The 25,168-nt window shown below is 40.5% G+C and overlaps 3 protein-coding genes across 3 annotated transcripts in view; 2 read left to right on the forward strand and 1 right to left on the reverse strand.

Moving 5' to 3' along the window:
• LOC307263823 (protein NLRC3-like) overlaps window positions 1–25,168 on the reverse strand; it is a 138,150-nt gene that overhangs the window by 93,494 nt on the left and 19,488 nt on the right. The gene's annotated exons all lie outside the window — the stretch shown is intronic.
• On the forward strand, window positions 87–12,472 carry LOC307264037 (uncharacterized protein; the record flags this gene model as incomplete). Its single annotated transcript, XM_080045362.1, has 8 exons — window positions 87–309; window positions 4,874–5,115; window positions 6,455–6,608; window positions 7,043–7,183; window positions 7,318–7,604; window positions 8,641–8,722; window positions 9,090–9,504; window positions 9,915–12,472. The coding sequence occupies 8 exons, from the start codon at window positions 87–89 to the stop codon at window positions 10,198–10,200; spliced, it is 1,830 nt and encodes a 609-aa protein (XP_079901488.1). The 3' UTR covers window positions 10,201–12,472.
• Window positions 15,130–24,098, forward strand: LOC307263832 (uncharacterized protein). The gene is made up of 3 exons (XM_080045106.1): window positions 15,130–15,619; window positions 22,044–22,755; window positions 23,157–24,098. The coding sequence occupies exons 1-3, from the start codon at window positions 15,283–15,285 to the stop codon at window positions 23,440–23,442; spliced, it is 1,335 nt and encodes a 444-aa protein (XP_079901232.1). The 5' UTR covers window positions 15,130–15,282; the 3' UTR covers window positions 23,443–24,098.

Raw genomic sequence — 25,168 nt, forward strand, 5'->3', positions numbered from 1 at the left:
TTACGTAGCGACGTTCGGGACCCCGGAAGTATCCGCGCGTTGGCTTTGTTTACATTTTCGCTTCACTCTTTGTTCGTTGAGAAAAAATGTCAAAGAAACGGAACCGCAGTTTGAAGGCGCTGATCGACCAACAGCTTTTAACGGCCGCTGAACACATTTACCGGCTACTAACGGCCCGCGGGCCACCGGGGGAGCTAGCACCTCTGAGAGAGCGAGTCACCGAACGGATCAGCGAAGCAGTGGAGAACATCTTCACTGCTTATGGAGCGACTAGAGCGGCTAGGGGAGAACCAGGAGACCCCGGTGGCGGTGAGACCCATACACTCACACACACACAGGGGGAAGGATTTACCTTTATTTATTTGCTGCTATAACCTCAACCAAACGGTTTTTATCACGACTGATCAGTCTGTCACTGTTTTGGGGGATTTCTGCCCCTCCTCTCAGAATGCAGACAGTTAATGTCCAACCCTTTTATATACTATCTATGGTCCAGTCACAGCATTGGTTGGAATGCTTCGGATCATCATCAACATGGTGGCTTTGGTTGTGACCAAACAGTTGGACTAATCTGTCCACAGAAAAGACTTCATGTATCTCCAGGTGCTCTCTGGCAAAGTTGTGAAAAGCAGTTTTGTTGTTTTTTTAGAGCAGAGGCTTCTTCAGCAACCATCCCATGAAAGCCATGTTGACTGAGTTTTCTTATTATTGTGGAACCATGCACATCTGTCCCAGATGCTGCAAGAGAGGTCTGCAAATCACTAGATGTAATGTGTGGGTTGGCTTTTAACTAAAAAATCACTTATCTTGTGGCGCTTGTGGATATTTTTTAAGGAAGCCCACTTCTAGGCAGATGTTCAGTCACTCTTAAAGCTCTCCATTTGTAGATGATTTGCCTCACGGTGGACCGATGGAGCTCAAACTTCTTTTAAATTAATTTATAGCTGTCCCCAGACAAATGTGCAGCATCACAACTCTATTCCTGAGATCCTCAGAGATTTCCTTTACTCTTGGCATGTCTGACCTGTATGGGTTCACTTTGGTGAGCCTAAACTGACCTGGTTTTATCTTTGTTTTATCTAGTGCCGCCCAATTTCTTCCCAAAAGATCTCTCACTACATTGGTCTATTTCATCGCTAAATTTGGCCCACCTGATTGTTTTTACCTGCTCAATTGAAGCAATGCAGCTCAGGGTTCACAAACTTTTGCACATACAAAAAGTTGGCAAATTATTTGTTTTATTTGAGTCTTTTGACTACACAATTGATTTCCTCCCAAACAAGTATGTTGAATTGATAAACACTCACCTGTTATTTAATATAATAAATACTGGTATTGATCATTTGAATTAATAATGGTTAAACTAAATAAAATTCCCAAAGGCTCAAGAGGTTCACATAGTTTCAAACAGCACTGTATGCTACTAATTATAGGGATCAATCCGTGGCTAAGCTAGCTGTCCATTTTCAACTCGGGCTTTGCAAATTTCTAAAGATAATTTTTTTTTTTTTTAAGATTTTTTTTTGGCATTTTTCATTTTATTAGACATTGTGTAGAGACAGAGATGAAATGTGTCAGAGAGGGGAATGACATGCAGAGAACGACCCGGGCTGGATTCTAACCCGGGTCTGCTGTGAAGAGGACTGAGACTCTATGCCCCTCCCCACATATAGAAACTGTTCTATTTCAAGGGAGCCTGAAAAGAATTGAAGGAACTTCGAGGGTAATTTTAGATTTTTCAGGAGTATTTTGCCCTGAGAATAGAACTATATGAGGTCTGTTTAGTTATAACACTTAACAGACCTCATATATATTTCTATTTTTCAAGCTAATATCTTGGCCACTTATTTATATCTGTTATATGATTCAAGCAATCATGTTGAGTGAAATGCATTGCTGCCCTGGAGGTAGTTAGCCTAAATGAATAGCATTAAGGCTATAGCCTGTTTACAGCAGCAGCAGGTGTGTTGTAATACATTGGATTCATTTACACTTGACAGTTCCCCCTGACACCAATAGCAGAGGCATTGGTCATCGCTTGACTGTTAATAGTAATTGATAGAATTTATTTCAAAGACACTTAACATCAAACATAGAAAATCATACATGAAGAAAAAGAAAACAAAATACAGATAGATTTAAAATAAGGTTTGGAGTGGAGTGAGGTGTAATTATGCTTTCTTTAAGAGGTGAGTTTTGAGTTGACTTTTGAAGGAGCTTATTGAGTGTGAGATGCTGATGTTTGGAGGGAGGGAGTTCCAGAGGGTTGGGTGCAGTAAGTTTAAATGCTTAATGTCTGAGTTTAGACATATTTGTAACACTTTATCTTGTTTTAGACAATGCATATTTCAATAAAGAAAAAGTTCCTGTATACATTTTCGACAGTAAAAAGTATATAGGGGAGAACGGGGGAATCTGAGGCATCGGGTAATGTGAGCCACCCCCTGTATCTTGGCAACGGAAAACATTTTTGGTCATGTGAGATATATGTTTTCAAGCCCCTCTCATTTCCCCTTGGCCCTGAAAGAGAGGACCTCATGGTGCTGTGGTAAGCATGTTTTTTTTCACCAAAATAGGTATTTTGCATGTAAAAGTAAATTTTCTTGCTGTCAACTTAATCAACTGTTGTGCCAAAGCAAATGTATTCACGTAGAAAAACTTCTATCATACGTGTTGATGAACTACCAACATATGAAACCATGTGATGCTGATAACTGAAGATTAGCCTGAAATGCTAAGAGAGGTAGTTTTTTCTCAAATTGTGGTGGTGGGGTAAAGTGAGCCAAATGATGTGCACAAGTTAAGTTTAGTCTTAAACATATTTTAATGTAATAGTACATGACATATGTTTTATTTTAATGTCATACACATTGTAGAAAAGCCATCATGCCAAGGAAATACACCAGGAAGACGACCTGGGGCAATCACACGTAAAGAGCACCTTCTCATCTTTCCCTGTAACCTTCAGGGCTGGAATGTAGAGTAGGCCTAGTTGTAGAGTATGACAGGCTGATGTTATATTCCAGTTGGGTCTTCTCCTGTGTTCTGAGTCCCAGGCTGTTCTCGCTGGTTCTGATTTTCCTATGCTTTGACCCAGACACAAGCTGGCTCTAAGGGTCCTGTGTTCTGACCCCCAGACTATGTTCTAATCTAACTGGTTCTATCTTTCATTTGAATCTTATTAAAACCTTTTGAATTATAATATGTTGTATTTGATTTTGTTCAGAGTTACTTTCAAGTGTTTAGAAAATTTGCTTCGATTAATTGACCAAACCCCATCATTATTTTACTAGTCTGACATTAGTTCTGGAATGTGTGGCTAACTTTCAGGATTCTAACTGTTACAATATGTGTTGTTATGGTAGTTTCAGAGTGGAACAAGTAAATGGATCAGTTTACCCCCAGCTGGTTCACTTTACCCCCCTGATTTTTCTGGTCTGTCTCAGTTTACCCCACAGCTGGGGTAAAGTGAGCCACATGACAACTTTTTTTAATACAATCATATTTTCACTGCCCTTTGTCTTGAAAAAATTCTGCTAATGCCCATTTCTAGGAAACATCCTGAATTAATGGGAAATGTGTAAATTTGAGTGATAAGTCATTTTAGCTCGCTTAGAGGGGAGCAAATGTAAAAAGTGGCTCAGATTACCCCGTTCTCCCCTATATATATTTATATTCAAGGGTTCAAAAAGAAAATGTTTTCAATATATATTTTGGGGGAAAAAATGAAAAGATTTAATCGTTATATAAATAATCGGCATCGGCACTCAAAAATCCATATCATCAGGCTCTAGTTAGATCAGATGGGAATGTGTTATGGAACAGAGGACAGCTGATTTGGAACGGAACAGGAGCTGTTCGCTTCCACGGGGAAAATGTAAGATACTCCGACTCTATTACCGTTCAAGAGTTATTAAAGCATCAACAAACTACGCAGCATACTGTCTTGTGCCACAAGGAATAAATAAGAGACAGATGAGGGAATGGAGACTTGTCCCGGGTGTGGCGGTGTAGACTACAACCACACACACACACACACACACACACACACACACACACACACACACACACACACACACACACACACACACACACACACACACACGTATCCCTTAATTTTTATGTTGTCTCTTATTTATTACACCCTGTCCGGACCTTTACGCTCGTCCCCTGACTAGTTTTAGTGCATTTGTCTGTACATATAAAAGGCATTAGTGTATTTGTATATCCGTTGTCTAAGTGAGTCACACTTGTGTATTTTTATTTTTTTCCCTTTATTCTTGCTGTTGCCCCTTGGACCAGATCAATATTGTAAATAAGAAACTGTTCTTCATGTTTTATCTGGGAAAATAAAGGTGTAAAAAAAAAAAAAAAATCATAAAACACTGAGCAAATGTAGCAAGTAAAAAACAGCAAATATTTAACAGCAGGAAAAGTAGAATAAAATTTCGAGACACAGAAAACAAGATATCAAAATGTGTAATGAAAGGTTTGATAAACAGTCAAGGCTTGTTTGGGTTTTATATTTTGGAAAGTCAAACTGATAGATATTAATGGTGCTCCGAGGAACTTTCAGTGTGTGTTAATTCTAGCGCCCCCTTTGGACAAAAGCGGTAGTGTTTTTACCACGCCAGCTGTTGTTCCTGGGTGAGCGTATACCCATGACAATGGCATTCAGAAAAACTATATAAAAATAGCATTCTTTGCACTGATGGTCTGGTCTGCTGTTACATGCAATTTATGATCATCAGAGGGAAATGTGTGTGTGTGCGTGCGTGTGTGTGTGTGTGTGTGTGTGCGTGCGTGTGTCTCTCTGTGTGTGTGTTTGTGTCTGTGTGTGTGTGTTTGTGTGTGTGTGTGTGTGTCTGTACAGAGCTGTGTGTGTCGGTGGGTGTCAGTGACTGTCTCCCCGGCCCGTCGTCATGGCGACCTTCCTCTCCAGACATCGATGAAGACGAGGAACAGATGGAGGATGAAGATTCTTCTCTCCGCTGCAGAGTGTGTGACAAGTCCTTTGATAAGAAAGGTTTCCTATTGAAGCACACAGAGACACACCTGAAGGAGTGTGTGTGTGGCCTGTGTGGAGAACACACACACTCCAGCAGCGCCTTGAAGGTAACCTCCGCTAAACTCTCTTTAGATTTCATTGTATCTTATTGTATTTCTCCTTTTTTTCTTTTTCTTATATTTTATATTATTGCATTTTATTTTTATTTATAATAATTTGAGCACAGAAGTACTAGCCTGGTCCAACCAGACCATCGTACTTCATTTAGCCTGGTCCAACCAGACCATCGTACTTCATTTAGCCTGGTCCTACCAGACCATCGTACTTCATTTAGCCTGGTCCTACCAGGCCATCGTACTTCATTTAGCCTGGTCCTACCAGACCATCGCCTGGTCCTACCAGACCATAGCCTGGTCCTACCAGACCATCGTACTTCATTTAGCCTGGTCCTACCAGACCATCGTACTTCATTTAGCCTGGTCCTACCAGGCCATCGTACTTCATTTAGCCTGGTCCTACCAGACCATCGCCTGGTCCTACCAGACCATAGCCTGGTCCTACCAGACCATCGTACTTCATTTAGCCTGGTCCTACCAGACCATCGTACTTCATTTAGCCTGGTCCTACCAGACCATCGTACTTCATTTAGCCTGGTTCTACCAGACCATCGTACTTCATTTAGCCTGGTCCTACCAGACCATCGTACTTCATTTCATTTGTACAGAAGGTCTGGAATCGCACTATTGGCAAACGTTCACTCACTTGGAGGCGGGTGTCTGTTGAAGTTTAAAACTATTGGATCTGCCCAGTGCCACTCTGGATCAGCCAACCAATCGCATAACGTTTGGTTGTGACATATGTCATGAGCCGGCTTCTGACAGTGCTTTCCAGTTGTACTGGGAACTCGGAAATTTCCGACTTCACTACATATTGTAGTCTATGGATCTACCGGTACCTGGCAAAGGTAACTTGCTAGAGCCTAACGTTTAGTTATTTGGATGAGAAAGGTTGTAGGCGTCCATACTTTCCCGAGCAGATGCACTGGAACACAGACAGGTCGGAACTCGGAACTACAAAGTCAGAAATGTCCGAGTTCCGAGTATAAAGGAACGCAGCATTCAACTGAAACTCGCTCTGTTTGCTGATTGGACCGCCAAAAGTCTGGCTGGAGAATGAACCCATGAACACACTCCAGACCCAGACTGACTACTGAAGTGAAATGAAAATTGAGCGGAAGTAGGTAGGCGGGCGGAGGCAGGCTACAGAAGTACAGCACATGTCCCGTAAACATTTCACTGCGCGTCCTGTATGAGTATGTGACAAATAAAAATCTAAGTAGCTAAGGGTGTCATACTGTATGGAATGTAAAGCCCACTGAGGCAAATGTCTATTTGTGATATTGGGCTTTACAAATAAAACTGATTTGATTCGATTTGAGTCTTGAAGGTTCACCTGCAAACACACAGAGACTCGGTCAGAACGTGTGACGTGTGTGGGAGGAAGTTCCCGTCCATCTGCGCCCGAGATACACACCGGCGGCTGCACACCGGAGAGAAACCATTCAGCTGCTCTGTGTGCGGCAAGGGCTTCAACACCAAAGGTAAGGGATTAATACAACAAGAAAACTGGCTAAAAAGTGGTCTTTCAAAGTTTTAATGTGGTGTAGGTGATTCTGGAGAATGTATCTTGTCAAAATCAGTGAATATCTATGATATTATCGCTACTAGTCCGTTCTGTTTGGGCTGGTAAAAAATCCAGCATTAATACACAGCCTAGGCCCTGTAAACTTGGTTTGTAAACAAAGGGGCCTATTGTAGCAACATGCCTGTTTACAGAGACTAGGTAGGGTATAACACTCTAGTATCTTTTCAGTACACAAACAGTAGAAAAAGGTAGTGGATTATGAGGAGATATTTATTGATTTTTTACAACAAGCTTTCTCCAGAATCACTGACTCCACCTTTTTAATATGTGTTCCTAGATCTACATGCATCATAAGAATATTAAACTTAATCAATTTTTCTCCCCCGTCAGGCAGCATGGTGGCACACCTACGGACTCACACAGCAGAGAAACCGTTCTGCTGTGACGTTTGTAACAAAGACTTTAGCGGCGCAGAATCTCTGGAGCGACATATGAAGTCTCACGACGGACACGCCCCCTTCACCTGTACAGGTAAGTCTGATTGAGATTCAGGTGAAGTGGAGAATTAATCTCACTTTATTTTATATTGTCCTTTCTATGTTGAACTGAGAAAACACCTTTAAACGTGACACAATAATAAAATGAATTCATAATTTTTTTAACAGAATGTGGGAGGGGCTTCAGCAAGAGCTCTGAGTTGAGGAAACACACGTGCAGTAGCCATGACGACAATGACACACCCGCCATCGATACCAACGCAGCTCCTCCCAAACGCAGGAGGAAAGCCTCCAGCCTCACTCCCTCACACTGCTGTCTCGTGTGTGGCAACGCCTTCCGTAACAAGGGCAACTTTGTGCGTCACGCAGAGACACACCTGAAGGAGGAGGAGCTTAAATGTGGCGTGTGTGGAGAGACCAGCGAGTCAACGGAGAGTCTGACACTTCACATACAGGTTGGTTTGCTTTGGTTTTGTAAATGTTCAGTTCTTGTTTTGATATTTAAATGAAATGTTGTAAGGCAGGGGTTTTCAAAGTGTGAGAGAGTGAGCCCCCCCTCAGAGAACAAATTTCAGCGGAGCCCCCCCCCCCCCAAATTCTTTTTTCTAAATCCCTGTGTTTTGAAAGATCTTTTAATTATTTTACAAATTTAAACATATTTTTGAAACATTCTAAAAATGTTTGTGCGTTTTTAAACACATTTAACATCTTAATCCAGTGTTTTAATCCTGCTTCCTTTAAGCATGGATAGTAGTGACTGTGTGTGCAGCGGAGTGAGAAAATTAGACAGACAGACTTGCCCAAATTATTGACTAGTTAAATGTCATTCACACACCCAGTGTTTTTTCGCTAGTGCCTCCAATGTCCTGCTGGAGGAAAATAGTAGCCAGTGGAGAACCAGACCCTCGTAGGGGGGTCCGGGGGTATGCCCCCCGGGAGATTTTTTTTCACCTTTTTAAAGTGAAATGCATGAATCTGGTGCACTTTGAGAGGAAAATTAAGAGGCTAAATATGAGGAATTTTGTGTGAACAAATAATTTGGAGACACTGGGTCTGATGAATTAGAAGCTATTGAAGAAAGACACATGGATTTTCCATAAAAATATTAATTTAAAATAAAAAAATGTATGCAGGGTCCTCTGGGTTGGGCTTGGTGCTCTTTTTCTTTAACGAGACCTATTTCTCTGTAATATAATGAATGCATTTAAATACAGTGAGAGGAACGAAGCAGAAGAACTCTTGTCCAGCTATGCCATGATCTTAATATAAAAAACACAAACTCAAAAAAAAATATATATATATATATTTCACATATTCAGTTTGAAAACCACTGTTGTAATTGTTATAAGCCTTTGCTTCAGACTACAGCTTTTCGGACATTGTTTTATTGAGCTAGTTATGTGTATGTGTATGTGTGTGCGTGTGTGTGTGTGCGCGCCATACTATCCTTATCATGGACTGAAATAAATAACTTACTACTACATCATCCAGGGTCACAGAGAAACCAGTCGGATGTGCGACGTCTGTGGAATCAGCTTCAGGGACATGGAGATCCACATGAGGACACACACAGGTAAGCTAAAACCAGAGACCAAAGTTGTTCCATGGTCCGATACTTTGACCCATGTTCTGGCGGCGGCTATCGCCGTCCAGTCTAAACCCCACGCTAGCATTAGGATAGGGTCATAAACCCTGCCCTACCAGTAAGGGTAAGGTCATAAACCCCGCCCTACCAGTAAGGGTAGGGTCATAAACCCCTCCCTACCAGTAAGGGTAGGCATTAAAAGACTATTATGACGGATGAGAACCTGGCATACACCATTTCGATGGTGTAGGTGTTAGTTGGTGTGTGTTGTTTAAAAAAAAGATAAAACTACAATGAATATATTGTGAATAAAAAAATACACTGACACTCCCTCGCTATCCCTCCCTACACACAGGACAGAAACCGTTTAGCTGCACAGACTGCGGGAAAGATTTCCCCCGGAAAGGTTCACTAGAGCGACACTTGAAACTCCACGCCGGTGAGCGGCCGTATATCTGTGAGTTTTGTGGGAAAACCTTCATAGAAAACACTGTGTTAAAGAGACACATCAAGACACACACGGGAGGGAAACCACGAGTCTTCTCCTGTGACGTGTGTGGGAAGAAGTTCACCATGAGCCAACACCTGGACGTACACAAGCGCATCCACACCGGAGAGAAACCGTACGACTGTCGTGTCTGTGCGAAAGCCTTCAGGCAGATTGGGAACCTGGACTCACACATGAGGATTCACACAGGAGAGAAACCCTTCATATGCTCCCTGTGTGGGAAACGATTCAGGCAGAAGATCTCGCTGGAGACGCACGAGAGGTTTGTAGAAGAACAAGGAAAAAGTTATTTTTGTTAAAGCTTCTGTAAACCTGGTGTAGAATTTACAAAAATCTGATTGAAAATAAATGTTCATAAATATTATAAAACTTTGTTAAAACAAAAACAGACAGAGTGGGCGTGGCCGTAACAAACAGTCTCTGTGGCAACAGTCATTGTTTTTATAGAACGTTCGACAGAGAACCAGAGCGTAGAGAAACCAAATTGCTCTTTGACTTTTTGCACAAGGCGCAATTTTATAAAGTGCGGATATAGATTACACAATGTTCTATTGCACTTCTCAGGAAGTTCAAGGTGTCGCCCCCTAGGGGCTGATTTCATATCAACAGGTCATCTATCAAAAGAGAATAAAAGTCAAATAAACTAAACCATTTCAAACTGTCTTCCCGCAGGTTCCACAAGAAGGACAAGCCGTTCAGCTGCCAGCTCTGCTCCAAAGGCTTTGTGCAGAAGATTGACCTCAAGAGACACATGTTGACTCACACCGGGGAGAAACCGTACGGCTGCTCCGTGTGTGGCAAGAAGTACCAGGAAAAACGCTCTGTGGACGCACACATGAAGGTCCACACCGGAGAACAGGTCGCCAAGGAAACAGAGATAACGCCAAACGTTAACGTAACAAACTTAAACGTAACCAATAGAAAGGAAGGAGGAAATCCTGACTTCATCCAGCTGTGAGATCATCTCCCAACCGTTTTCACACAGTCATGAAGTTCCTGTAAAAGTTCTGAAATTTTAAGAAACGTTTTACCAGACCTGGAAATGGTTTAGAACAAAGTGAATGTTCTGGAAAAGTTTTGAATTTACTCTAATGTTTACGCTAGAGGTTAAAACATGTTCATAAAAAATCACCAAAACATGTCTAACGTTCTGGGACCTAGAGTTACTATTGTACTATCTAGCTTGTTTGCTTATCCACATGAATGTCTAGGAAGTTGTTGGTTAATAATTTCTAGCTTTTAAATTATGAATATAACACATGGCTTCAGAGACTCTCAGTATTATTGAACCATAGGATTGTTTAAAAGGCCAAAAAAACAGACAGGTTTATGTTAATGGCACTTTATCTGAAATATTTAGGTTAGAAAGAGGCACTAGACAAGGATGCCCGTTATCCCCCTCCTTATTTGCGTTGGCCATTGAGCCATTGGCTCAGAAAATTAGACAAACAGAAGAAGTGAGTGGTATTAGTGTAGATAAACAAAAATATAAACTGAGTCTATTTGCTGACGATTTATTGTTATATTTAACTAATATTAAAACATATCTTCCAAAGGTAATGAAGATCATAGACACATTTTCTAAAATATCTGGTTATAAAATGAATATTGAAAAAACTGAACTGATGCAAATTAATAAAGGAGCGTGCATCCCAGAAGATTTAAAGAACCTTCAGTGGAAAAAAAAGTTAAAATACTTAGGTTGCATCATAAGCCCTGAAAAAACACAATTATACAAAGATAACTTTATCTCTCTAATAAATGAATTAAAAATTAGTATTAAGAAATGGTCAGACCTGCCCATAAATATAATTGGAAGGATAAATCTTTTTAAAATGATGTGGTTACCAAAATTTCTCTTTATCTTCCAAACAATAACTTTAATTCCTCCAAAACAATTCTTCACACAACTAAACTCTTTACTCACCTCGTTTGTCTGGTCCAATAAAGCACATCGACTGAGTAGAACTCTTCTTCAAAATGTAAGAACAGAAGGTGGTCTTAAACTTCCAAATTTAGAACTGTACTTCTATGCATCACAGATGTTTTACATAGATCGGATAATCAATAATACATCTGAAGAACCCTGGATTGATATAGAAAGTAACCAACTAAAACCCCAAAACCTGTTCACAGCTTTGTTTACAAAACGCAATATAAAAGTATCAAACTTTGTTACAAATAGTACTTTAAAATCATGGAACAAAATTGGAAAAATACTTGGAGCGCAGATTAGTATCCCTAGGAACACAGAACTTTGGAATAATCCATCAATTAAAATCCAGAATGAAGAGCTCAATTGGAGTACTTGGAGTACAAGGGGAATTAATCAATTGTCAGATCTAATTTTGCACAATAGGGTTCAACCATTCACAGAGCTTCAGAATAAATTCAAACTGTCAAACCAAGAATCGTTTAGATATTTACAGCTAAAAAACTGGATAATGGAAAACTTTAATTTACAATATGATTTGGTTCAAGGACCATTTGAGGAGGTTATGTTTAAAAAAGGAAAAAAGAAACAGTTAATTGGTAGCATATATAATATTCTCTTGAAGGAAGAATCTAAACACTACTCAATGCATAAGCTCTATGAAAAATGGAATAAAGATCTCCAATTCAAAGAAGCCAATATAAAATGGAAGAAATGCTTGTATCTTACTAATAAAATGACCACAAATGAAAATCTCAGGTTAATACAATATAAACTCATGACAAGAATATATTACACTAGAGATAAATTACATAAGTTTTATGCTGACTCCTCTGACCAGTGTGTGAAGTGTGGCTCTCAAGACTCCCTCATGCACGCATTTTGGCATTGTATGAAAGTGAACAAAGGATGGAATGAAATCAAAGAATGGATATCAACCATTTGTAAAACAAAAATGCAGTTCTCAGCTCAGCTGTGTATTTTTCAGAATCCTGAGGGTGTAAGGTACTCTACGGGATGGCAAATTATGTTTTCTTCCCTTGTTTACAAGAAACCAATTTTAAAATACTGGAAAGATGCAGAGGCCTCTACATTAAAGAACTGGAAAGAACTTATGAAATATTATCTGACCATAGAAAATACATTATCCGAGGACAACAACAAAACAAAACAATTTAATGAAATATGGAAACGCATCTATGAGGCACTATGAGAAATAAAGCTTGTAGCATTGCTAAGAAGGGGGAACTACGGTGGAGATCACAGGACATGGATTTTTCTTTTTGTGTGTGTGTGTGTGTGTGTGTGTGTGTGTGTGTGTGTGTGTGTGTGTGTGTGTGTGTGTGTGTGTGTGATCATGCGATGAATTACTTATTCCTCTCGGCTGACATAATACATAACTTCATGTAAAAAGTATTTTACAAATAATGAACAACATACACATTTGTCCTTTTTCTTTTTTTTCTTTTTTTTTCTCTCTTTCCTTAGTTTGTATGTATTGTCTGGTGTTGTTTGTTTGTTTGTTTGTTTGCTTATTGTTACAAAAAAAACTAAATAAAAAGAATTATACAAAAAAAATAAAAGGCCAAAAACAGGTGATGAAAATTTGGTAAAATGTCTTTGGAAAAGTTTTTGAAAATGGAAAGAAAGGAGCAGCACAGTTTGGTTTGGTACACCTAGAGCTGGCTTGTGTTTCCATGCCAACAGCACCATTACTTGGTTGGCTGGGTTTATGGTCAGAGTATATACTTGTGTGTGACTGTACTGTTGCTAGGATTCCTGGACTGTGAGTGTGAGAGTGAGAGTGAGAGTGAGAGTGAGAGTGAGAGTGAGAGTGTGAAAATCAAGAACTCCCTGGTGGTTTCTCCTTTAGGCTCAGAGATCTTTACGGAAACATGATTAAAACGATTCATAAACCTAAAGATATATCCCTCCAGTAACCTTCTATCTATCAACACATAACTCTTAAGTAAATCATGTGTGTCAAATCATTGTAAAGATTATATGTAATTTTAGGATTGGACTACTGTGTAACCTATGTAGGATTTTTAATAAAACTGGACATTGTTCATTTCCACAGAGAATCTTGATCAATTCTGGAGAACGCTTGGTGTAAAAATCAGTGAATTTCTCCTCATGATCCACTACCTGTCTGTACTGTCTGTCTGTCTGTCTGTCTGTCTGTCTGTCTGTCTGTCTGTCTGTCTGTCTGTCTGTCTGTCTCCTCATGATCCACTACCTGTCTGTACTGTGTGTGAGCTGAACAAAAAGGGCCAACAAAACTATACAGTGCCCTATTCATCTGCAGTGTCTCCACTTCATTCAACACCTGCCCAAGAGATCCAATCTCATCATCATCATCATCATCATCATCATCATCATCATCATCATCATCAACCTTTATTTAAACAGGCAAAAATAGCTAAGAAACAAAGTCTTATTTAAGCAATGGCCTGGTAGGAGGTGAATGACCTCCTGGGGGGAAAGGGGAGAGGGTGAGAACAAGACAACACTGAACTATAGCCAGTAAAATCACACATAGACAACAATAACATATTCAACATAGCAACAGAAGTTAGACAAACAGCAGTAACATACAGCATAGCAATAGATAAATGTACTAGATCACGGTGAGCTTAGACTGAAGCAGCTACAGGTGTGCTTTATACATTTTGTTAGGGCCTGTTTGAAGAGACTAACAGAGGTAAACCCTAAGGATTGTAACTTTAGGGATTTTTGAAGTTGGTTCCAGCTGTCAGCGGCCGCAAACTGGAAGGAGGAACGGCCCAGGGAGGAGTGTTTGAAGGACTGTTTGAAGTTAGAAAGCTTCCTGAAAAGTTACTGTTTCACTGTTGTTGTTTACAGCAGCAGGGCCCACAGTTTGGTTTACAAACATATTCTAGTCTTACGTTTGGTTCCAGGTTCCTCAAAATAATTTAGTTTTGATTTATGATGATAGAATTATTCAACACTGAGAATTACATGTAGAGTAACTGCGTTGATAGTTGCAGTTCTCCTCCCGTCCAGCAGAGGTCACTGTTCACCGCGTCACGGACGGAACTCGGTCAGTGTGTTTACGTCCAGGGCCGCTGCTCTGTAGTGATGGCCAGATGAAGCTTTTTGAGGCCTTGAAGCCTTTAAGCCAAATGGTTCACAAAAAGGTTCATTTCTCGAGGCTTCATTTGAACCGATTTGAACACAATACAACCCCCCCTGCTGGTCAAACAGTGTTAAATAGCCAGCTAATTCTATCAATTTGTAATACACTCACTACTGTCCTGCAACAGTGCAGCCATGGGAATGACTGACAAGTAAATAAATCAATACATCTTAATAAATGCATTGATGTATTCTTCATGTATTAATTCATATAAATACAATTAATATATTTAGTTTGGTGTATTATTATGGGTATGAAACATGATAATGCACAGAAATCAAATAAATCAAACAATAAATATTTTTTGTCAAACTTTGAATTACTCATAATGACAGGAATAATTATTTTCAAACTGTCGCAGTGTTATAACAAGGTAAGGGGCAGTGAATGTGCTTGTGCAACTTAAGGATTTGATTCATTTTTATTGAGAAACAAAATGTGTTCCACTGTGCTGGGGTTCAGACAATTTCCCCTTTTGGAAACAACTTCTCCTGCTTTGGAGAACACTCTTTCACATGGTACAGCGGAGGCAGCAGTGCACAATAAAGTCACAGCAAGTTGATACAACATCCACTTCTACATCACTCCCAAACCAACAAATCGCCAACACTAACCCGCAAAGTGCAAGTGGATCCACAATACCCGAAGCACTTCTTGAACAAACGAGGCTTCAAACGTCATCAGTCACGTGATTCGCCCTAAACGATACAAGCGTCGATACGCACTTCACCAAAAACTTCCGGGATTACTCGACACACGCTCCGAAGCCTCGGCACATTACGACCTGGTTACGACCCATCACTACTGCTCTGTCTTTGTCCCTCAGAAAGGCCATAACACCTTTATATACAGTAAATAGGCCTTTATATACACACGGTCTATGGATGTTTCCTCCGCCACTATAACAGCAACACATTAAACCCTCCATAAATAAGTCCTCGGTCGGGATGCGGGCCAGCCTGGAGCTCCTCCGCCTCTCCGTCCACCAGCGCCTCTCCACCGCCGCAGAAGACGTCGTTTCCCGGGTGGAAAAAGGCGAATGGTCCGCTGATGCTGGAGATGCTGGTGGTGGTGAAAAAGCCCCAGTGGTTGTGATGGTTGTGTCGCTACTGAGGGCGGTGCTGGGCGAAAGGCTAGCCGTAGCAGAGGAGCAGATAGTCGGCCTGTTGGAGCAGACCGTGGCGGAGCTGGAGGAGCGGACGGAGCGGTGTGAGAGGGAGATGATCCGGCAGAGGAGGCTGCTGGAGGCGGTGCTGCAGCCCCAGGTCCGGGTGCTCAGACACGGTGGGTACCTCACGCTAAAGGGCAGCGTGGCACCAGCTAGGCTAACATGCTAACAACAGCTAGCAGCGGCCCAGAGAGAAAATCACCATTTATATTAAAGTGAGACGTTTCTGTGACGTAATTCCCCCACAGTCTGAGACACAGTGACGTCAGACACAGAACCGGACAGTGAACAGAGGAAATATCTTTATTTAAAACCAAAGATAGAACAACAGACGCTTTGTTAGCAGCGGTTAGCAGCTAACAACAACAACCACCATCCATTAACAGAGGCGGTAGATGCCGCAAAGCATCATGGGAGATGTAGTTTATAAACGCTGACAGAACAACAGCTGGTTTACCTTCGGATCCAAATATCGGCTCTGTTTTACTATTTAAACCTTCAGAATATTAATGCCTTGGAAGTGTGGTTCTTTTCACAGCAGACCCGGGTTAGAATCCAGCCCGGGCCGTTCTCTGCATGTCATTCCCCTCTCTGACACATTTAATTTAAAAAAATATTTAAAAAAACAAAGTGAAATATGTCAGGACTTTCTTTGGTTTTAATGTAGATGATTACGGCTTACAGCTCATCAAATAAAAAATCCAGTCTCTCAAAATATATTAGAATATTGTAGCTCTCGTCACAACACACAGACACAGGTCGGCTTCTTTGGAACGGGCGTACTTTATTGACACGTTGCCTCCAAACAAAGTGATCCTTTACTCCTTTACGCCGTGAAAACTATCACAAATAAACACAATACAGAACGGCAAATCAGCGAACTATACAGCAGTTACAAAAGCATGAAATAAACACAGAAATATAACACTAATTGGCACATGAAAAGACATGCATAAAAACAGGAAATAAAGTGCATTAAAAATGACAATAAAATACCTCGCTGGCCGCTTGTTGTGAAAAGAGGTTCGTTGAAAGTTCCTTTAACTGTCCTTATATCTTGGCCGTCTGCTTTAGCTTCAGAGACAACTTGTTACAATATCGCTGCTCTTAACGAGCGACACACACACACGCTTGGTCAAGCCTTGCATCAATTGTCAATCAACAATCATGACGTAGGGTAACTAGGAACAAAACATTAGTTCCGTGCGCTTGCGTCACATTAACACATTCTAATATTCAGATCACACATTGGTTTTTAGTTGCATTATATTAACATTTTAACCTTTTAACCCAACATGAATTATGTATTTATTTATTACAGAAAATCAAAATATTAATTATTAATTATGCATATAAAGAAAACTTATTTTGCAACGTCACTTACACTCCCACCAAATCACTAATTCCCTTTGGAATATGGGATTTCCTTTAAACAAAGATCTTGAAGGAAATACAAACGTCAAGTCTCAATGTATGTGACCATGTGTTTATGACTTTAGTTAGCCTCAAGTAATGTTACTACTCTGTGTATTGGCCTTTCAAAGTGAAATTATCTGGTAAGTGATTTTCTTCTCAAGTGTAGTGCTACTGACAAGAAGCTTTGGCTATCGCACCTTTCCATCTGCGCTAGGGTGAGCTTCTACAACCCTGGTCTCCATTCCTTTCTTTGCTGAAGTCTCTTCAATTCTCTGGTAAATTGCTTGAGCTTGGCAACAGCTGTCACTGCTTTGGCCCAGTCGGAAAACTTACTGAGGTAATTCACAACTGAATTTAATTCCTTCCTCTTGTCTCTGTGAACATGGGCTTTACGAAGCTCAGGCTCAGTTGTTTCAACTTCTCCCACCATCTCATCTTCGGGTGGAAGATCCTGCTGCCAGAGAAAGTTAGGTCCTTTCAGTCGGTTAGACTCTTTAAGCTGGGCTGCATTTAGGCCTCTTGAGGCATAGTCTGACTTCTCTTCGGAACTGACATGTTGCCATTGCTCAGGGTTTGTGCTAGTCCTTATCCGTGTGATCCGGTTCATCACAAACGTGGGAATACTCTGGGTGTCGTCCTTCAGGTAGCTATGAGCCATCTTTGAGTCAACTAATGGCTGCACAGGAGGTGTTACTTGATGCACCATGATTCTGTGACTGGTTCCTATTGCATCAACAAAGTCAGTTGCTGGGTTTGAACAGCCGACAATGCTCCAGCCTAGATCGGTTCGCTGAGCATATGGGTGACTTTCTTCACTAGACAGGATCTCTCTCGGTAAAAGTGCTTGTTGGCAGTTATAGCCAATCAGTAGGCCTATTTCACAGTCTAATGGCGGTGGAATTTTGCCAGACAGTTTTTCCAGATGAGGCCATTTTAGAGCTGTTTTAGAAGTTGGAATGTGCGCTCTGTCCGCTGGAATGAACTCTTGTGTAAAGAGTGGTGGCAATAGAATCCTTTTCTGTAAGTTATATCCTCTCACTTGTAGGTTTCTTAGTTTCTGACAGTTTATAACCATTGACCTCGAAGACATGGTGGATAGCCGCAGACTAACATTCTCTTTGCTTGTGTCGAGGTCTTGAGCCACTTCATCAAGGATAAAGGTTGTATCACTCTGCGTGTCCAAGAGTGCGTAGACGAGCACTTCTTTATCTGGCCGTTCAGTGGACGAAACCCAGACAGGTACAATCGAGGACGTTTGTGTGTTTGGTCCCTCTTGCATGACTCTGTTAGTGGTTGCTGTTGCAACTATTTCTCCTTGGGGTGACATTTCGTTTGATATGTCTCTTCTCAGGGGTGTCGACATTAGACGTTCCCTGAACTGGTCGTCATGCAGACATGTGGGGTGTCTCTTCTGGCACTTTTCACATGTGCTCCTGTTATCACAACTTGAGTAATGACCTGTTTTCAAGCATCCAAAACAAAGCCTTTCTGCTTGGACAAACTTGACACAATCTTGAACTGTATTTTCTGCAAACTTTCTACACATAGTGACGACATGTCCTACTCCTTTGCAGAACATGCATGATGGGATGCTGTTCTGTCTTGTATTGGTATACAATGTATTTGCCCGAACAGTATGGCTTCGTGGACACTTAGGCTTGTCACTTTCCACACCTTTGAGTGCTTGTACTGAAGAAATGGGATCACAAGCGAGGTCTGCTTCTTTCGCCAGGAAATTTACAAATTCTTTAAATGGTGGGTACTCAGAGTATGCTTCTCTTGCTTCCATTGCTTTGCGATTCCACCTGGACACCAACCAATCTGGCAACTTCAGTAGAATCTGTTGGTTCTCATTGCAGTCGTTGAGGACTTCCAACGTCTTGATGTAGGGCATAGCAGCCTCACAGCTCCGGAGGAAATCTGCAAAGTCCCTCAATTCGTAAGCATCCTTGGGATTAACCTTTGGCCAGTCATGCAGCTTGTTTCTGAAGGCCTTCCCAATAATGAATGGGTCTCCAAAACGTTTTTCCAACAGCTGCCAGGCTGACTCATATGCTACTTCTGTGCCTAGTAGGAAAAATCCTTCAACGGCTGTTTTTGCTGTGCCACCTAAGTACTGTTTTAGGTAATACAGCTTTTCTTTCTGAGGAATGTTTTTTCTGTCAATCAACGTTTTGAATGACATTTGCCAATCTTTGTATTTCAGGGGGTCTCCTGTGAATACTGCTGGCTCTGGTGTTGGAAGACGATTGGCACTTATAGCTTCTGCAAGTACATTGATTAAGTCAGAGCTGTTCTGCGCTTGAGGCATGGGCATGGAGGTTGGTGAAGCTTGATTTTGACTTGTGCCTATTGGAAATTGTGGAATGAACGGAGAACTTGAGGCATTGAAGGCTGGAGTTGGGACTGAAAGAGGTTGAGGAATGAAGGAGGGGCTTGAGGTATGGAAGGCTTGAGTTGTGTTAGGTTTAACTTCATGCAGTAAGTCAACTGCTCCAACATTTCCTTCAGCCTGATCGTAGACCTTTACTCTAGCCTTTGCAGCGTTCAACCTTTTCACTTCTTCTAGGCGGTTAAGCTTTCTTCGCTTACCGTCCATAGTCTGCTGTCTAGCTAGGTTTTCGGCTTCAAATAGTGCTTGTCGTTGTTTATCTTCAGCCTCTAACCTTTGCAGTGCAGTTTCTTCCTTTTCTTGTTCTTCCAATACTGCCAGTATTTCTTGGGATGCAGAAGCTTCAGCTGCAGCCTCGTTTCTTCTGACTGCGATGGAGCTAGAGTTAGCAGAACTACATTTTGATCGATAAGACATTGGCTTTGACATTGAACCTGTTGAGTCTAGGATGGATCCGACATCAGGCCAAGGTTCTTCCTCATCGTCTGTTGTAAGCCCTTTAAGTTGCCTACTTGCCCTTTGTGTAATGAATCCTGAAAGTTCTACGCACTTATCAACTCTGCGCCGCAGGTCTTGTTCAGGAGTTTGTATTCCTCGCAACTCTTCATAAACAACCCTTACTTCAGAGCAGGTGTTTTGAATGTTCTCAATGAGCTGATTCAGCTCGTCATTTGAGGCTTCATCAGTCATTATTTCCTTTGCTAATCTTGCGTTAGACCTCCACTTCTCATAGGTGATTCTGTATCTACGTTTTACACTCTTCAGCTTTTCTTCTTGGAGTTCTTTTCCCTTTTCTGTTAGGGTTTGGCATCTTTCACTTCTACGTGACTCTTCTACTTGGTCTGTACATTCATCCTTTATAGGTTCGGGTACAGTGCTTGCCTCAGACATTTTGAGGTGACTTGAATGGCTTGGACATGTGTTGAACTTATGTGGCTATGTGTAAATATTAGCTTTAATGTGAGTAGCCAAAAGAGTGTGAATAATTATGAATTTCTTGACAAATGTGTGAAGGTCATGTGATAAGCCTATTATTTAAATATAGACTTGACTATCACACCAAGAAAACCTTTTCAACACTCAAATGCTATTATCTCAAGTTAACTTTGATTTCATAACAAGGTAAGCAAATTTAAATTACTCAGACAAATTATCCTTAGTTGAACAATTAAATCAGCTTAGAAATACCTTTAACAACTTAACCCTTGAATGAGAAAGATATTTTTCATTTTCTTTAAATAGGTGAAATTACCCTTTAAACTTTGTCACGTGTAACAACAATTAACACCAGCAAATATGCATCCATAAAACATGTAGGCTAAGCCCAATAAAATACAGGGTTAATAGATCTGAGTCCTTTGTAGCAACAATTTTTCACCACTTTTCACACCACTTAAACTTGAAGGAAGTGGAGGAAGCACTTATTGTCTAGGTTTGAAAGGTTGCGCTTCTGACACAGTCTATCACCGCTGCTTGCAGTTGCTATGCGGACAGTGCGTCATGGGCTTTTCTTATCTGTTTGCTGGGTCCTCGTTGCGTCCGTGAGCGCTGCTGTCTTGTCGTCTCTCCTACCCGTGAGGAGCAGTCCGAGTTTTCACTGTAGCTCTCGTCACAACACACAGACACAGGTCGGCTTCTTTGGAACGGGCGTACTTTATTGACACGTTGCCTCCAAACAAAGTGATCCTTTACTCCTTTACGCCGTGAAAACTATCACAAATAAACACAATACAGAACGGCAAATCAGCGAACTATACAGCAGTTACAAAAGCATGAAATAAACACAGAAATATAACACTAATTGGCACATGAAAAGACATGCATAAAAACAGGAAATAAAGTGCATTAAAAATGACAATAAAATACCTCGCTGGCCGCTTGTTGTGAAAAGAGGTTCGTTGAAAGTTCCTTTAACTGTCCTTATATCTTGGCCGTCTGCTTTAGCTTCAGAGACAACTTGTTACAATATCGCTGCTCTTAACGAGCGACACACACACACGCTTGGTCAAGCCTTGCATCAATTGTCAATCAGCAATCATGACGTAGGGTAACTAGGAACAAAACATTAGTTCCGTGCGCTTGCGTCACATTAACACATTCTAATATTCAGATCACACATTGGTTTTTAGTTGCATTATATTAACATTTTAACCTTTTAACCCAACATGAATTATGTATTTATTTATTACAGAAAATCAAAATATTAATTATTAATTATGCATATAAAGAAAACTTATTTTGCAACGTCACTTACAAATATTATATAAAACCAATTTTAAAAAAAGGATTTATAATACAGAAATGTCAACCTTATGAAAGGAATGTTTATTATAGATTAATTTCCCTTGAGTTTCACTATTTTAATTAAATTAGGGGGGAAATGACCTTTTTCTATATTCTAGTTTTTACCTTTAACATGCTCACCAAAAAAGAAGTATCTCTATACCATCTTTAAATTAAAAAAATAACCAAGGAAAAAAAATTCTCCAAAACCCAAAATTACACAAAGAACATCAACATGAAACAAACAGATTAAGAACTTCCAACACATTTGATTATGTTCATCTTTTATTTATGCGAGCGTGCGTGCGTGCGTGCGTGCGTGTGTGTGTGTGTGTCAGAGTTTTTTACAGATGTCCATCAGCTAATGGAAACCAAAGAAGAACCGTTTAGCCCAATTCACATGATTGATACAGGGGGAAAAACTCATCTTCACTGTTTGTCTGTTTCAGTTTTACCTTCAGACTTCCGGAAAGTGATCGTTGGTGAAGAGCAGCACGAGTGGAGCTCCATTCTAGAGCCAGAGCCTCCACACAGTCTGAAGCAAGAGGAGCCACCAGAGCCCCCACACATTAAAGAGGAACCAGAGGAACTGTGGAGCAGTCAGGAGGGAGAGCAGCTTCAAGATATCACCAAGTTCCCCTTCACTCCTGTCCCTGTGAAGAGTGAAGATGATGAAGAGAAAGCTCAGTCCTCTGAACACATTGAACAAACTTCTACCATCTCACACACACATTTAGAAGACAGATTTATTGAATCTTCTAAGGAGAGCTCACAGCCTGGTTCTAATCCAGCTACACACTCACATCCAGATCTACATTTAAAACCATTTACCACCACCTGCTCCTCTGAGACTGAAGACATGGGAACCTTCATAGAAAACACAGTGTTAAAGAGACACATCAAGACACACATGGGAGGGAAACCACGAGTCTTCTCCTGTGACGTGTGTGGGAAGAAGTTCACCATGAGCCAACACCTGGACGTACACAAGCGCATCCACACTGGAGAGAAACCGTACGACTGTCGCGTCTGTGCGAAAGCCTTCAGGCAGATCGGGAACCTGGACTCACACATGAGGACCCACACGGGAGAGAAACCCTTCATATGCTCCCTGTGTGGGAAACGATTCAGGCAGAAGAGCTCGCTGGAGACGCACGAGAGGTTTGTAGAAGAACAAGGAAAAAGTTATTTTTGTTAAAGCTTATGTAAACCTGGTGTAGAATTTACAAAAATCTGATTGAAAATAAATGTTCATAAATATTATAAAACTTTGTTGTTACGTGGCCGTAACAAACGGTCTCTGTGGCAACAGTTATTGTTTTTATAGAACGTTCGACTGAGAACCAGAGCGTAGCCAGCCTCATCTAAACCAAATTTCTCTTTGACTTTTTGCACAAGGCGCAAGTTTATAAAGTGCGGATATAGATTACACAATATTCTATTGCACTTCTCAGGAAGTTCAAGGTGTCGCCTCCTAGGGGCTGATTTCATATCAACAGGTCATCTATCAAAAGAGAATAAAAGTCAAATAAACTAAACCATTTCAAACTGTCTTCCCGCAGGTTCCACAAGAAGGACAAGCCGTTCAGCTGCCAGCTCTGCTCCAAAGGCTTTGTGCAGAAGATTGACCTGAAGAGACACATGTTGACTCACACCGGGGAGAAACCGTACGGCTGCTCCGTGTGTGGCAAGAGGTACCAGGAAAAACGCTCTGTGGACGCACACATGAAGGTCCACACCGGAGAACAGGTCGCCAAGGAAACAGAAATAACGCCAAACGTTAACGTAACAAACTTAAACGTAACCAATAGAAAGGAAGGAGGAAATCCTGACTTCATCCAGCTGTGAGATCATCTCCCAACCGTTTTCACACAGTCATGAAGTTCCTGGAAAAGTTCTGAAATTTTAAGAAACGTTTTACCAGACCTGGAAATAGTTTAAAACAAAGTGAATGTTCTGGAAAAGTTTTGAATTTACTCTAATGTTGATGAGTCATCCATGGGAAAATGTAGGGTTAGACAGTGAGACCATAAAACACTCTTTCTGCCTTTTCTCAGGCTAGGATGATCCGATTTAATTTTTTTTTGCACATTTAAATTTCATAGGATCTCCGAGTTAAATACACCTTCATATTCCAACCGGTGAAGTAGGCCTTTAAGGTCTCAGGACATGGTGCTCATGACTGGTCCTCAAGCTCGTACAGAGCTGATGGTAAAACAGCTTTTAAGTTTTTTGTGCCGTCGTCATGGAATAACCTGCAGAAGCAGCTTAAGCTTCAGGACCTAGTGACTCTAAACAAATTTAAGGCTGTTGTTAAGAGTTTGAAGTTGGACTCCATCGGAAATTGTGAATGTTTTTAGTTAAGAATCTTATTTTTATGTTTTACAACTGTACTTAATATCGAACTTATATTTTGTGTTGTGTTTTATGTGTAACTGTGTTCTGCTGTCCATCTTTGCCAGGTATCTCTTGTAAAAGAGATTTTAATCTCAATGAGACTAACCTGGTTAAATAAAAGATAAATAAAAAAATAAAAAGAATTATCCACATGAATGTCTAGGAAGTTGTTGGTTAATCATTTCTAGCTTTTAAATTATGAATATAACATATGGCTTCAGAGACTCTCAGTATTATTGAACCATAGGATTGTTTAAAAGGCCAACAAAACAAACAGGTTTATGTTAATGGGACTTTATCTGAAATATTTAGGTTAGAAAGAGGCACTAGACAAGGATGCCCGTTATCCCCCTCCTTATTTGCGTTGGCCATTGAGCCATTGGCTCAGAAAATTAGACAAACAGAAGAAGTGAGTGGTATTAGTGTAGATAAACAAAAATATAAACTGAGTCTATTTGCTGACGATTTATTGTTATATTTAACTAATATTAAAACATCTCTTCCAAAGGTAATGAAGATCATAGACAAATGTTCTAAAATATCTGGTTATAAAATGAATATTGAAAAAACTGAACTGATGCAAATTAATAAAGGAGCGTGCATCCCAGAAGATTTAAAGAACCTTCAGTGGAAAAAAAAGTTAAAATACTTAGGTTGCATCATAAGCCCTGAAAAAACACAATTATACAAAGATAACTTTTTCCTTTAGGCTGAAAAATCTTGACCAAAACATTAAAACAATTCATAAACCTAAAGATATATCCCTCCAGTAACCTTCTATCTATCAACACATAACTCTTAAGTAAATCATGTGTGTCAAATCATTGTAAAGATTATATGTAATTTTAGGATTGGACTACTGTGTAACCTATGTAGGATTTTTAATACAACTGGACATTGTTCATTTCCACAGAGAATCTTGATCCATTCTGGAGAACGCTTGGTGTAAAAATCTGTGAATTTCTCCTCATGATCCACTACCTGTCTGTACTGTGTGTGAGCTGAACAATTCCTCTAAACAAAACTAGCAACATGCACTTAAAACTATACAGTGCCCTATTCATCTGCAGTGTCTCCACTTCATTCAACACCTGCCCAAGAGATCCAATCCGAAGCTTACTTTTATAGAGTCTTGTTATTGAGGTCACTGTTAATAAGACAAACTGTATGTTTCTAT

This window comes from Ammodytes marinus (assembly GCF_949987685.1).
Source record: "Ammodytes marinus genome assembly, chromosome: 17".
Lineage (NCBI taxonomy): Eukaryota > Metazoa > Chordata > Actinopteri > Uranoscopiformes > Ammodytidae > Ammodytes > Ammodytes marinus.

Excerpts from the sequence above, each read along its gene's own strand:
- LOC307263832 (XM_080045106.1), top strand. The coding sequence starts at position 15,283 with ATGCGGGCCAGCCTGGAGCTCCTCCGCCTCTCCGTCCACCAGCGCCTC. Across the intron at positions 15,620-22,043 it reads GGTCCGGGTGCTCAGACACG|TTTTACCTTCAGACTTCCGG; the intron begins GTGGGTACCTCA and ends TGTCTGTTTCAG. Across the intron at positions 22,756-23,156 it reads TCGCTGGAGACGCACGAGAG|GTTCCACAAGAAGGACAAGC; the intron begins GTTTGTAGAAGA and ends GTCTTCCCGCAG.